The sequence below is a fragment of the Arabidopsis lyrata genome (genome assembly GCF_000004255.2).
Source record: "Arabidopsis lyrata subsp. lyrata unplaced genomic scaffold ARALYscaffold_3, whole genome shotgun sequence".
Taxonomy (NCBI): domain Eukaryota; kingdom Viridiplantae; phylum Streptophyta; class Magnoliopsida; order Brassicales; family Brassicaceae; genus Arabidopsis; species Arabidopsis lyrata.
Genome location: NW_003302553.1, coordinates 1649279 through 1661932, shown reverse-complemented (window position 1 = coordinate 1661932; position 12654 = coordinate 1649279). Strand labels below are relative to the sequence as shown.

Here is a 12654-nt window from a genome sequence, read left to right as displayed (position 1 = left end):
AGGATCGTGTTTTCCGGTGTACTGCCTTCTTCAGATCTTACTTCGCTGTGTTTTTCCGATTTGGGCCGTTCCTTTTTTGTAACCCGTTTATTTCTCTTGGCCCATCAGCCAAAGCCCAATTTTGGGATTTAATAATATATATATAAAAAAAAAAAAAAAAAAAAAAAAAAAAAAAAAAAAAAAAAAACTTATTTGAAGAAAAGAGTTTCAGAGTAAGTAAGAAGATTTTTGATGTCTGAACCAAGGAAGACGGAGGTATATATAGAGATTATTTCTAACGGTCAAATAAGTTACCGTTCCGGTGAGAAGTACAATATAATATAAAATTTACCGTTCGCTAATTACTTTTAGAATAAAAAATTCATAACGGTCAGATAAGTTACCGTTCGAGTGAATAAAAAGAAAAGGAAAATAGAAAAAAGTTACTGTTTGGTAAATTCAAATTTATTTCGTCACCGGTGACGACGTAAACATATGGTAGGTAGCCCTGTTCTAAAAATCTCCGCCTAGCCCCGATTACTCCCCGCTTAATCGCTAGACCCACTCTATCCGCCTCGATTAATGATTAATCCCTTAAAAAATCAGTAAGCCGATTATTCTCCGCCTAATCCGATTACTTCCCGTCTAATCCGATTATTTTCCACCTAATCTTATATACCCCGATTATTTTTTAGATTACAAGTATAAAAAAACTTTTTATTTTTGTTATTCAATCATTTGAATGGGGAGTTTGTAATGTTTTACAATAACTTGTATTCAAATTTTAATAAAAATCATAAATTTGTAATAAAAATCATAAATTTTTACAATATTGGATTAATATATTTTAAAAATATTAAAATAACCCTAAAACTAATCCCAGATTAATCCCCGATTTTAATCCAATTTTCCGATTAATCGTTAGGCCCATGCCGAGCGCCCGACTAGCGCCTAGCGATTTTTCAAACAAGGCTAAGTAGTAGGTCTAAAAATCATTTAAAATAATTAATTTCTTTCTTTGTCTGAATTAAGTTAATTCATTAATTTTTAGGAAATAATAAATTTTGGATTTGGGCTATATCGTTTATAGTGTTGGGCTTGCAAACCCAATTATCACGACTCTTCTACTTGTTCGTATTTGAGTGAAACCCATTTAGGGTTTTCGGAGTATCTTGAGTGCAACACACTATTTAGGGTTTACGAGAGAAGAGAAAGAAACAGAGAGAAGAAGAAAATGGCGGCGAATGGAGGAGCTGCGGCGGCTGGTAAGCTGTCAGAGAAAGAAGCTGATATCCAGATGATGTTATCAGCCGATGTTCACCTTGGTACCAAAAATTGCAATTATCAGATGGAGCGTTATGTCTTCAAAAGACGCAACGACGGTAAACTCTCATCTCCATCCAAATCTCATTGTATATATAGACGCAACGATTCCACTTTCATATACTCGTAGCTTTCGATTTGATAGTTTCCATAGTTTTGGGTATTCATCTGTAATTCTCTGTTTTAAGAGTTCTGTTATGTGTTTGAGTGTTCTGGCTCTCTTTTTTTCGGTTTTTTTATTGGTCAGGTATTTACATTATCAATCTTGGAAAGACATGGGACAAGCTTCAGATGGCTGCTAGGGTTATTGTAGCAATCGAAAACCCTAAAGACATAATTGTGCAATCAGCTAGGCCTTATGGGCAAAGAGCTGTCTTGAAGTTTGCTCAGTACACTGGTGCTAATGCAATTGCTGGAAGACACACTCCTGGTACTTTCACTAACCAAATGCAGACTTCTTTCAGTGAGCCCAGGTTGTTGATTCTCACCGACCCAAGAACCGACCATCAGGTATAAATGAACCTCAGCTCTTAACAACTGTGTAGGTTTTTGGTTTTGCTAATGCTGTTTTGGTTTGTGTTGCCAGCCAATTAAGGAAGGTGCGTTGGGAAACATTCCGACTATCGCCTTCTGTGACACCGATTCTCCAATGGGATTTGTCGACATTGGTATTCCTGCTAACAACAAGGGAAAACACAGCATTGGTTGCCTGTTTTGGCTTTTGGCTCGTATGGTTCTCCAAATGCGTGGAACCATTCTCCGAGCTCAGAAATGGGATGTCATGGTAAAGTCTAGAAACACTTATCTTCTTAAAACACTCTCTCATTATGTATTAATGTTTCTCCAACACCAAAAAAAAGATGTTGACTTGTTTGTGTTGTGTAGGTGGATCTGTTTTTCTACAGGGAGCCCGAAGAAGCAAAGCAAGACGATGATGAAGAATATGGGCTGCCTGCTCCAGAATATGGAATGGTTGGTGGTGACCAGTGGACCACTGCTCAAATCCCTGATGCTGCATGGCCTGGTGAACCCGAACAGCCGATTTCTGCTGCACCTGCAGTTGGCGGTTAGTTTCTTGTCATCATATTATTGTCTCTCGGAATCTAAACACCAAATGTTCTAATGTTTTTGCTGTTTTTTTGCAGCTGCTGCTGGATGGGACACTGCGGTTCCGCCACCGGCTTCTGTTCCAGCTGCTGGTTGGGAGTAAAAGTTCCCTTCATTTTAGTTTAGCTCGAATTCGGTTAAGATATAGACTTGATTTTTTGTTCTTTTTGAGATTTGGGGAGAGGATTAGGACCATTAGCATTAGGTGCATTTTTGCCGGTATTTCCAAGTTTCAACCGTATAAGGGTATTTCATCTTTAGTTATTTCATTGAATTGACCATGAGTTTCTATTAAAGTTAAAATTTTCATTATGCATACAGATTATATCAGATTATACATACAGATTATACAATCTCCTGTATGAAATCGCTCACGAGAACAATGAATCGAAATTTAAAGTATAGAGATGTTAATCAGCTTTACTAGCAAAACTAATCAGGCAATTAAAAGTTTCGATTTAACCCCATAATCTAAAACTTATGAAAATATGATAGTTAATCATTCACTTTTCTCGAAGAAATCAAATTACATATCATACTTTGATGGATTTACATGTGATTGGGTAATAGAGGATTGGTTGGCTAACATTATAACCAAAAAGTGGAATATAATCAAATTTTTAACTTTGTTAGCCGAAAGTGAAACGGTACCTAAGTATGCGTGTTATGGACTCGCCATTAAATATTAATCTTTGCTGTACCCATTTAACTGTGTTACAAAATTTCTAACCAAATAATTTGAAGAAAATATGTTTTTCATCATCATACTTTTGCATGGTTCACATGCTAACACCGACCATCCTTAACGAATAATGGAAATTAATGGACGAAGGAAAAAACTTTACAAGGGTTATTATTAATAAGTTTCTTTTGGAGTGTGAGATATAAACACTTTCGCTATAAAAAAAAACCTTGAGCAACACCTCTTTTTTTTTTTTTTTCCTCTTTAGTAGAACTTCAAGAAGGTTGAAAATTCGAGCTATGTTACGCATTGATGAAACCTCGATCAATTTTTTTTCTTAATGGCATTTGAAGACAGAATTCGTTTGGAACTATGTTATGTTATAGTAAAATTGTGAAGGTTTGGCACATTTTGTGACGTAACTATTACCAAACAAATCTTGATTTAAAAAAACGAAGCTATTAGCAAAAAAATTACAGAATAGGCCATGCAAACGATGACTATCCTCTATCTTGTTACATGTGACTTGAAGCTACTATTAAATAACAATGTTTGGTTCTTCGATGATGTTTGCATGTGACTTGTAACTTAAGAGATCCGTGTTAACATGGTGCATGAATGTAACCTTGGATGATAAACAATAAATCTTCTGTCTAATTTTTATCTTCTAATATATATAGAGAATGGTGTTTGTATGTGTCAGCATGCGTTGTCTTTAGGCGTGACAATTTTCAATTTGCATCTTCTTTTATATGTAATTTATAACGGGACCACAAGTTCATATATGTTCTCACTTTTTCAACTCCCCAAATGCTTTATTTGTTAAACATAGTACTAAATAACGGTTTTTACTAACTCGTTTCAAAATGTAAATATTTATTTGTTGTTTTCAATTCAAAACTCAAACTAAAGTTCTCTAAATAAAGTTAGAAATTCTACAATGTTATTGAGAGAAATAGTATATACTATTATTTTAAGGTATGTTGGGTATTTTATTTTCTTTTTTTACCATGGGTGAGCTGTGAGCAAGTGAAAAGACATCTATAATGAAAAGGAAAAAATGTATATAATACACTAAAAAAGTAGATGAAATTGGTTGTATTGGTTAACAACCTAACATATGTTAATGTGGAATCATGACCAATTAAGCTTTCTCTTTTTTCCTTAAATTCATTATTTTGTTCAAGATGAAAAATAATCTTATAGACACGTGTATCTTAATAATTGTGCCTTCATCTTCTGAGGAACCAAACACAGAAAGTGTTAATTAAAGAGCTTATAATTCACATAAGACTGACTAGTAAACACAACTACAAGATATGATCAGTCACAAATCATAGTCTTATGCTTCTTCATACTATATATTCATTCTTCTCTCTCACTACTCACACGAGAAACAAGAAGCTAACACAAAGCACACATATACACAAAATCCATGTGTATATGCAAGTAAATATATATAGTCGTATTCATGTATGTATGTATACCATGTACCAGTAGCAGTTAAGCTGCCAGCATGATCTTGTCTTCCTCTCTTAAGTTTCATATATAATCAAGTTAATATAAAGATTTTGTACAATTCTTGTTCTTATTATATGATCATAGCTTAGAGAGAGAGAGACTAGGTCATGCTGGTAGTTTCACCTGCTAATGATTGTAGCATGAAGAAAGAAGAAGAAGGGAGACATACAGTGTACTCCTTATAATCCTTCCGATTCAGAAAGAGGATCTCATGAAAACAGGAGAGATTAATTAAGCAGGTAACTTTTATGATTTCTGCGAAATTTCTTATTGGTCTTTCTAATTTGTTTCTTTCATTAATCAATGTGCAACTGGTGTTAATGTAACAATCATGAATTCAAATTGGAAATGTAAGCTAGGATAACCAAAGGTATTTGGTTAAGATAGAGAAGAGAAATAAGAAACTTATGAATGTGGTAAGATTTATCAGTGTGATCCAATCATTAAGTTTTAAACGAAATCATATAAAAAATCATACGATACTTGGACAGAGAGGGCTTGAATCATCAGAGAGGTTATAAAGGAATATTCTATTACCAAAGATATTTTTAATCTTCTATGTTTAGACTCAAATGGAGATTCTTTTTTTTTTTTTTTTTTTTTTTCTTCTAAAGCCCAAAATCGAATGTATCATCCAAACGTCGCCGTTTAGTCTCAACGTAAATGTAGTTTTGACCTTGTTGACTTTGGAAGACAAACGTCACTGAAGTACGAAAGTACAAAATTGGATTTTGGGACTCTATCCTGTAATATCTATCCTATCCTCACAAAAATTATTTAAGGATTGCATTGAGATTTCAACAAAACGAGTGGTGTTGCTCTGCTCTGCTCTGTTCTTCCCACTCCTCTCTACTCCAAAAGTCTTAAACTTTTCGCATTATCTTTTCTCTTTTGCGTTTCGATTCTTTGTCTGAATTTCACAATTCCACTCTCTGTTTTTGCCCACAACACTATCTCTTCCATGAAAAATCGAAACTTTATCTAGAAAATGACTCCATTCTCCTCTGAACTCGTTGGTTTCACTATCCCTTTCTACTCCAAAACTCAGAAACACTATTCAAATTCTTCTCACGGACTATCTCACAATCGAAGCCTCTTAACCTTCTCAAACTCTAACCCTAACCACGACAATGGAAAATCCTTTTCATCTTCAGGAGCAAGAAACCTTCAAGCCACCACAACAGACGCAGCAATTCCCACGGAACGAAGACAACAACACTCACAATCTCTCGGATTTAGAGATACCCAGATGCTTAAAATCTTCCATCGATCATGCCGTTCAGGGAATTACATCGAATCTCTACACTTACTCGAGACCATGGTACGTAAAGGATACAATCCTGATGTGATTCTCTGCACTAAGCTCATTAAAGGGTTCTTCACTCTAAGAAACGTCCCAAAAGCTGTTAGGGTTATGGAGATTCTCGAGAAATTCGGACAGCCTGATGTTTTTGCTTACAACGCTTTGATTAATGGGTTTTGTAAGATGAATCGGATCGATGATGCTACGAGAGTTCTTGATAGGATGAGAAGTAAAGATTTTTCACCAGATACTGTTACTTACAACATAATGATTGGTAGTTTGTGTAGCAGAGGTAAACTTGATCTTGCTTTGAAGGTTTTAGATCAATTGTTAAGTGATAACTGCCAACCGACTGTGATTACTTACACGATTTTGATCGAAGCTACGATGCTTGAAGGCGGAGTTGATGAAGCATTGAAGCTTTTGGATGAGATGTTGTCTAGAGGGTTGAAACCTGATATGTTTACTTATAACACAATCATTAGAGGAATGTGTAAAGAAGGGATGGTAGATCGCGCGTTTGAGATGATTCGGAATTTGGAATTGAAAGGTTGTGAGCCTGATGTGATCTCTTATAACATCTTGCTTCGTGCTCTTTTGAATCAAGGGAAATGGGAAGAAGGAGAGAAGCTAATGACTAAGATGTTTTCAGAGAAGTGTGATCCTAATGTTGTGACTTATAGCATTTTGATAACTACTCTATGCCGCGATGGAAAGATTGAAGAAGCGATGAATCTGCTTAAGCTTATGAAGGAAAAAGGGTTAACTCCTGATGCTTATAGCTATGATCCTTTGATAGCTGCGTTTTGTAGAGAAGGTAGGTTAGATGTAGCTATTGAGTTCTTGGAAACCATGATCTCTGACGGATGTTTACCGGACATAGTTAACTACAACACGGTTTTAGCTACGTTGTGCAAGAACGGGAAAGCGGATCAAGCGTTGGAGATTTTCGGGAAACTAGGAGAAGTGGGCTGCTCACCGAACTCGAGTTCTTACAATACGATGTTCAGTGCCTTATGGAGCAGCGGGGATAAAATCAGGGCGTTACATATGATATTAGAGATGGTGAGTAACGGGATAGATCCCGATGAGATCACATATAACTCGATGATATCGTGTCTATGCAGAGAAGGAATGGTGGATAAAGCTTTTGAGTTATTGGTTGATATGAGGAGCTGTGAGTTTCATCCATCGGTTGTTACATACAACATTGTTCTTTTGGGATTCTGCAAAGCTCATAGGATCGAGGACGCAATCGATGTTTTGGATTCAATGGTGGGAAATGGATGTAGGCCTAACGAAACTACTTATACTGTGCTCATTGAAGGCATTGGTTTTGCTGGATACAGAGCAGAAGCAATGGAGTTAGCAAATGATTTGGTTCGAATCAATGCCATTTCTGAGTACTCGTTCAAGAGATTGCATAGGACTTTCCCTTTACTCAATGTTTTACAGAGATCTTCTCAGACATTTGGTCATTAAGTGTAAGTCGAGAACAACACATTATGTTTGGCGCATTTGCGATAGCTCAAAGCCCTAACACATCGTTCAATAAACCAATTATCACAACACTGCCCAGTCTGAGCTCTTTATCTATGAACTTCCCCTTATCACATGTTATGCTATTTTAATGCTCAAAGTTCCAGAAAGTAAAGTCGCTCTTCTAATGCGACTTCATGAATTTTGAACTGTTTTTTAACGAAGGAAATCAAAAATGGGACTCACATGAGCATATGCTAGGTGGTACAACGGAAGAGTAGGCAGCGTTAGTATGTGCTACGAGTACCTGTCACAGGTAATAAAATTAGTTCTCAAGGATATGCAAGCAAATTATGAATTCCAACAAGAGTGAAGAATTGCTCTAGGTAACTGATGTGATCTTAAAATATGATCATATAGTTCTCAAGGTACCAATGGAAATTAAGAAATAGCATACAAGATATCCATTAATGCAATACAACTCTAGAAAAGAGGCTTAACTTAGATAACAGATCCAGGTTTTCAAGAAAGGGTGTTCTTAATATAGGATCATATAGTACTCACACTTCAACATATTTGTTCAGATGTTCAATGGCTAAAGAAGGTTTGCCCTGTGCCTTGGCCAAAGCCAGCTTTCTTTTGTGTATTACTTAAGACATTGAGTTTGACTTAATACACTTACACATCCGGAAGAAGGTTGTGGGTAGTTTCATGAAGCCAAGAATGTGATTAGTCCTAACTTGTTATAGTTTTACTAAGCCTTTTTATTATAAAGTTAGCAGTAATTAGTCCTGAAATGTATATGGTTGTAGAGGTGTAAAATGAATTGCGTGCATAGAACAAAATTATCAGTTTTAAGTAAAACTTAGTTTTTCATACAACCTCTCATCTAAGTTGTTCTTACCACTTTCGTTTCTGTTGTGCTGTTATATATATAGTCTGCTCTAGGAGACCTGTTTACCATATTCAACATCAATTTTAAAATGCATTGCGTATATATTACAAAATTATCAGTTTTAAGTAAGTGTTCATACTTAAGGTTTTCTTTCAACTTCTCATCTAAGTTTTTCTTACAACTTCTCATCTAAGTTTTTACCATGTTTGTTCTGTTGTGCTGTTATTCACTTTTACCATGGTAAAAGTAGTTAGCATGAACTTGGATTGCAAGTTCTCGGCTCTTATATATAGTCGGCTCTTGGAGAGCTAGTTACCACATTTATTACACATTCACTATGAACAATATTTCAATATTAATCTATGTTAAAAATGTATCCGCTTACTCATTATTTTCAATATTATTTCTTTTCAAATTTTTACCTTATCAATTTATTAAAACTTTTACACGGTTTATTCAATTTAATTAGTCATTTACTCATTTTAGTTACAATTTATTTACAACCCAATACTTTATCGTAACAATATAAATTGATTCATAAAATGAGGGATATGCAATAAATCAATCCTAACTACATAGAATTATCAAGAATAATAAAGGATAATAAAATTTTATTACGTTTAAAAAATAATTTTTCATACTCTTTTTAGTTTTTATATTGAATTGTTTCCAAAATAAAATCTTAATTAAAATACAAAAAATATTCGAATATATTTCAGAATTATAGGAATGATATTTCAAAAAAAAACTTTGGTCAATATTTTAATTTAAAATCTTATTCCAAATATGGAATATCCTAATTCCTAACTAATAAAATCTCCAAAATATATGAGTTACTAAATCATATTCAAATATTCACACTTATATATCAAGTGATAATATATAATCGGTTTCCAAAAAATTGTTTTATATATTTCATATAACTATTTCTCCCCGCACATAGTACGGATAAATCATCTAGTAACCTTATATGTTTGAGTATAACTTTAGATGAGAAGCAAAACATAGCTAAATTTCCCATTCGTCTACTTTTGTATTAGTTATAACTTATATGATATAAATATAGATATATTAAATATTTTCTAAGACATCAAATGAAGTTTTTTTAATGAATTACTGGTAAATTATTTTTGACTACAACTCTATCAATACATAATAATTATTAAAAATGAATTAAGATTAAAAAAACATATTAAGAAAATAATAAGCAAAATTTAAGCAATATATAAACAAAAAATAAGAAAAAGATGAAAGAATAATACAAATGCAAATTACTTAAATTTATGAATGATGTTAATTTGTATTTTTTTTTTGCAGCAACTTTAATAAATATTGTTCAAAAGAGCCATTCATGTGGACAATATTATTTGTATAGATAAATCATTAAAATGTCTGAAATCAACTTTGTAAGTTTCTTTTTATACTAAAAGGTTGTGTTATTGTATAATATTTATATATATCATTTATATATATCATTATTTTAATTTAAATTTTTTTAGTTTATCTACAAAATTTAGTTTTGACATCTAAGGATTTAATATAAAAACTTTGAATTCTTTTTACAATCGTTCTTTCATAAATTTAAATAATATAAAATTTACATATGCATGACACGAGTTCTTACCTAATTGTTTAGTTAAATAGCTATCATCAAAAAATAAAAATAAATAAATAACTAATATCTAAACAAAAAATAGTGCAAGATAAATAACTATCATCTAAACGAAAAATAAATAACTATTACATAGATTGCTTCACGCGCTTTGGTCGTTCCAGTTTTCGAATTTAGGCAAAAAGTGTGTAAATCTGTGGTCTATAGTCCGGGAAATATGAAGACACGCGCGGACCTTTTAGTAAAACTTAGTATAGAATAGTCCATGTTAATCGGGCTTTTAATGGGCCAGTTGATACATCGATGCGGCCTAAATTAATTTTTAATTAAGAACATAACTACATGTCTTTTTAATTTTTTTATTTTTAATTTTATTATCAAAAATAGTAGTATGTGCTTTGTGTTGTTGCGGCGAGGAATTAGATTGTTTGGCACAGAATGTGGGAGCAAGACAACAACATGGGATCCTGTTCAATCACTTCAGCTGAATCATCAATCTCTTGTCTTGCTCGAGAATTGCAGTTCCAGGAATCAATTCAAGCAGGTTTTGGCACAGATCATGCGTTTCAATCTCATCGGCGTTACGTTTCCCATGAGCCGTCTTATCTTCTTCTCGGCGATCACATACCCAGAGAATCTCGACTTGGCGAAGCTTCTGTTTCTTGATTTCACTCCGAATCCGAATGTTTTTGTTTACAACACAATGATATCTGCTGTTTCGAGCTCCAAAAATGAATGCTTTGGTCTGTATAGTTCTATGATTAGGTACCGTGTTTCTCCGGACAGGCAAACGTTTCTCCATCTCATGAAAGCTTCGAGTTTTCTGTCGGAAGTGAAGCAGATCCATTGTCATATCATTGTTTCTGGGTGTTTGTCTCTTGGGAATTACCTGTGGAATTCTCTGGTTAAGTTTTACATGGAGTTGGGAAGTTTGGGTTTTGCCGAGAAGGTGTTTGCTATAATGCCTCAACCAGATGTCAGCTCTTTTAACGTTATGATTGTTGGTTATGCGAAGCAGGGGTTTGGTTTAGAGGCACTGGAACTGTATTATAAGATGGTTAGTGATGGTATTGAACCTGATGAGTACACACTGCTGGGTCTTCTAGTTTGTTGTGGTCATTTATCAGATATTAGGCTTGGGAAGGGAGTTCATGGTTGGATTGAGAGGAGAGGACCTGTTTATTCATCTAATTTGATTCTGCGCAATGCTCTTTTGGACATGTATTTCAAATGCAAAGAATCCGGACTTGCTAAAAGAGCTTTTGATGCGTTGAAGAAGAAAGACATGCGCTCTTGGAACACCATGGTTGTTGGGTTTGTTAGGCTTGGGGACATGGAAGCTGCTCAGGCTGTTTTTGATCAGATGCCCCAAAGGGATCTCGTTTCTTGGAATTCTCTGCTTTTTTGTTACTCGAAGAAGGGATGTGACCAAAGAGCCGTCAGAGAATTGTTCTATGAAATGCTGATCGTGGAGAAGGTCAAGCCAGACCGCGTCACTATGGTTAGTTTGATAAGTGGTGCAGCAAACAACGGAGAACTGAGCCATGGAAGATGGGTGCACGGATTAATGATCCGTCTGCAACTGGAAGGTGATGCCTTTCTGAGTTCGGCTCTGATAGATATGTACTGCAAATGTGGTCTCATTGAGCGGGCTTTCATGGTTTTCAAGACAGCTACTGAGAAAGATGTTCCGCTATGGACATCAATGATAACTGGGTTTGCCTTCCATGGATATGGCCAACAAGCTCTGCAGCTATTCAAAAGAATGCAAGAAGAAGATGTGACGCCAAACAAAGTCACTCTGCTCGCTGTCCTGACAGCTTGCAGTCACAGCGGACTTGTGGAGGAAGGGCTTCACGTTTTCTACCACATGAAGGAAAAATTCGGCTTTCACCCTGAAACCGAGCATTACGGAAGCCTTGTGGATCTGTTGTGTAGGGCAGGGAGATTAGAGGAAGCGAAAGACATAGTGCAAAATAAGATGCCAATGAGACCGAGTCAGTCAATGTGGGGATCGATCTTAAGCGCTTGTCGGGAAGGTGAAGACATTGAAACCGCAGAGTTGGCTTTATCGGAATTGCTTAAGTTGGAACCTGAAAAAGAAGGCGGATATGTTTTGTTGTCTAATATATATGCAACCGTTGGAAGATGGGGATATTCAGACAAGACGAGAGAAGCAATGGAGAGTCGCGGAGTAAAGAAGACTGCAGGATATAGTAGTGTAGTTGGAGTAGAGGGAGTTCATAGCTTTGTTGCTGCAGAGAAGCAGAACCATCCAAGATGGACGGAGATAAAAAGAATATTGCAGCATCTGCATAACGAAATGAAGTCAAAAATTGGATCGTTGGACTTGTTAGGAACATAGATTAATTAGCCATCTAAGCATTTGAGAGAGCATGCATCGGCGAGGAGATTTCTCGACACAAAGTAAAGCATGATTTCGAAGTTGAAAGCTCCCAAGAGAACAAACGCCGGTGCTGGTTGGCTTACGGTGTGGGGATAAAACAATCCTCCTCCTTGAAAGAGATATCGCCTCATTTGGACCAACCTTAATCATCAGTCAATTCACAGACAGTGCCGACAACTATATCCATAAAAAAGCTCTGTATTTGATTAAAATATAATAGTCCTAATTGGAAACTACTAGGCTAGGCTGTCAATGTGAATTTTTCTATCCTTGAGATCGTTATTATATCTGAAACTGCTAATGTTTTGTTCTTTTGTCAAATTAATTTCTCAATTTTTCTGGACTC

General features: G+C 35.1%; 3 protein-coding genes across 4 annotated transcripts; all 3 read left to right on the top strand.

Moving 5' to 3' along the window:
- Positions 1-1155: 1155 nt before the first annotated feature.
- LOC9320535 (40S ribosomal protein Sa-2) lies at positions 1156-2727 on the top strand. Of its 2 annotated transcripts, XM_021033744.1 has the most exons (5): positions 1161-1361; positions 1550-1812; positions 1889-2086; positions 2188-2368; positions 2448-2580. In XM_021033744.1, exons 1-5 carry the CDS (start codon positions 1214-1216, stop codon positions 2510-2512), a joined length of 855 nt encoding a protein of 284 aa, XP_020889403.1. In that variant the 5' UTR covers positions 1161-1213; the 3' UTR covers positions 2513-2580. The 2 variants fall into 2 exon arrangements, with proteins under 2 accessions (XP_020889402.1, XP_020889403.1); XM_021033743.1 differs by having other exon boundaries at positions 1156-1361; positions 1889-2368; positions 2448-2727.
- Positions 2728-5393: 2666 nt separating this feature from the next.
- LOC9320534 (pentatricopeptide repeat-containing protein At3g04760, chloroplastic) lies at positions 5394-7528 on the top strand. Its single transcript, XM_002884422.2, has one exon. It carries the CDS (start codon positions 5601-5603, stop codon positions 7395-7397), a length of 1797 nt encoding a protein of 598 aa, XP_002884468.1. The 5' UTR covers positions 5394-5600; the 3' UTR covers positions 7398-7528.
- Positions 7529-9974: 2446 nt separating this feature from the next.
- LOC9318440 (pentatricopeptide repeat-containing protein At3g04750, mitochondrial) lies at positions 9975-12653 on the top strand. The gene has a single exon (XM_002884421.2). It carries the CDS (start codon positions 10293-10295, stop codon positions 12264-12266), a length of 1974 nt encoding a protein of 657 aa, XP_002884467.1. The 5' UTR covers positions 9975-10292; the 3' UTR covers positions 12267-12653.
- The last annotated feature ends 1 nt before the right edge of the window (position 12654 follows it).